General features: G+C 44.8%; 1 protein-coding gene across 1 annotated transcript, besides 6 other annotated features; it reads left to right on the forward strand.

The window, feature by feature from the left end:
* Positions 1-892, forward strand: Tc00.1047053456139.10 (hypothetical protein, conserved; the record flags this gene model as incomplete). The annotated part of the gene is made up of 1 exon (XM_797525.1): positions 1-892. A coding segment is annotated over one exon (892 nt), but the record flags the coding sequence as incomplete, so codon positions are not given.
* Positions 1-2,136: a sequence feature (heterozygous, Esmeraldo-like haplotype).
* Positions 915-937: a microsatellite.
* Positions 1,264-1,287: a microsatellite.
* Positions 1,407-1,493: a sequence feature (A-rich).
* Positions 1,919-1,987: a microsatellite.
* Positions 2,052-2,103: a sequence feature (T-rich).

Consider the following 2,136-nt stretch of genomic DNA (forward strand, 5'->3'; position numbering starts at 1 on the left):
AACGCAGTTAAAAAGTCTCGAGCTGCAAATCCCTCTAAGCGAAGAGGCGGTAACCGCCTTGGCGGCTGGCATTTCTGGTGCGACTTTTTTGTCTAAGCTGAGCCTACGTGGGTGTAGTATGAGTGCGGAGAGCCTCCGTATTATTGGCAACGCCCTTGCCGGTAACAGCACACTCATGTCTTTAGACTTATCGCACCAAAGTCACGAGGTGGCGCATCCACTGTGTGGTAGTCACTGGAGGAGTCGGCTGTCCACCGGCCGTACGAGCTCAATTGGCCTCCTCTCGCGCCGTCCACTTCTGCCTGTTTTTGAGGCGTTGCACCGTAACAGAACGTTGCAGGAGTTGATTGTGTTGGGCATTGACATATTCAACAGTGATGTGGAGGAGTTGTGTGCCTGCGTGGAGCGCAGTGGAAACCATGTTATCTGTCATGTGCGGCATACCGGATTGAATTCAGAGCCGCTTGCCATCAAGTTGGAAAGTCTTTTGTCGCAAAACCGCAGCAAGTGCCGCGGTGATTTGTTTGCAAGAACAGCCGTTGTGAAACACAGCGACCCAATCCAACTACCGCCCTCGGGGAAAGACAAAGATGCACGACCTAAGCCGCAGGCCCAAATGGAGAACAAAATCAAAGAGTGTACAGAACCAATGAGTAACTGTCAAACGCCAGCAACCCCCGCTGTTTTGGGTAAAGTGAAAACGCCTGGAAAAGGTAAAAACAACGAAAAAAACGACGGCGAGCAAGATGGCTGTGTTTTTGCTCGGGTTGTCACCACAGCCGTTTCCGTCTCAAGTGATTCTATTGACGCCAGCCCCACTCTTGCCACTCCGCCACCGATTTTTTATTCCCCGTGTGAGAGTTGTCCGTTGCAATGCGTTGCAAGTTTATGATGATGTTGCCTTATGGCCCTTTTTGTTGTTGTTGTTGTTGTTGTTTTCCCCCTGCCTTCGTGTCATACGGTGGCAACTGCCCGTGTTGCATACATGCAGCAATATTTCATTGGCTGGAATGGGACAAAGGGAGGGAATGGAATAAAAAATGATACGCGCAAGACAAAAGGGAAATGAGTTCCCCAAAGAGGGCGAGGAAGAAACAGGAAAAAAAGGGGAAGGACGTGTCTGTGGATGCGACAGAAGGAATATTTGGAACTCCGGTCTTTGCAAATAAACGCATATGCACATATCGTCATGCGAGAGGAATAACAGACCGTGTTATCTGTTTTTATTTTCCCCTGGCTGGTGTAAAATACACCTGCCTTATGTTCTTTTTTTTTTTTTTTTTTTTTATTGTGTACATGTGTCTGTTTGTAAGAATAAGGAGTGGGGAGAGCGGAGGGAAACAAAAATGGAAAAAAGAAAAAAAAAATTTATTTACGTTCTTTTGATTATGACGAGCGGCCTCGACAAAAAAAAGAAAAAAAAAAATTGGTTAAAACAAAAAAAAAGCGGGCGAACAAATAAATGTGAAAATAAAGAAAAAGAGAAAAAAAAAGCGCGCATATGCGTCCCATTTTGTTGTTGTTGTTGGCGGGGTGGTGACAGGAGGGGTCACGGAGAGTCAAATAGAGACGCCCATGTTATCATCCGGCACGCGTTGTGGAACAGGCGCAAGCACTGTGCCTGTTGGCACGGACGGCTGCACAGACCGGTGAGAAAAGAAAAAAAAAAGGGGGGGGGGGAGGTTGTGTGCCTTACGGGAAACGTCGCCTTTTGAATTAATTAGCCGCCACGCACATGCATGCACATCGTTGTTGACAAATAAGTGGGCATTTTGTCCTTTTGTACGCGTTTTTGTGCGTTGGTTTCTGATGGTTTGTGTGAGTGATTTTGTTTTAAGGCTTCTGTGAGGATCGTTGAGTGTACTTTTCCTTCACGTACAACACCTGCGCCATGAAACTCCTTTTGAGGCTTTGTAAGTTTGTTTTTGTTTGTTTTTTGTCGTTTTTTCCTCTTTTTTTTTTTTTTTTTTTTTTTTTTTTTTTTTTTGTGTGTGTGTGTGGTCACTTCTTTTATTTTGTGACTCCTAACAGAAATTGAATTTTTGGTTGAGTTTTGTAATTGTTTTTGTTTGATTGTTTGTTTTTTGTTTTGTTTTTTTTTTTTTTGCTGGACCTCATTTGGTCCGCATCCTACAG

This window comes from Trypanosoma cruzi, genomic scaffold, assembly GCF_000209065.1.
Source record: "Trypanosoma cruzi strain CL Brener 1047053516391 genomic scaffold, whole genome shotgun sequence".
NCBI lineage: Eukaryota > Euglenozoa > Kinetoplastea > Trypanosomatida > Trypanosomatidae > Trypanosoma > Trypanosoma cruzi.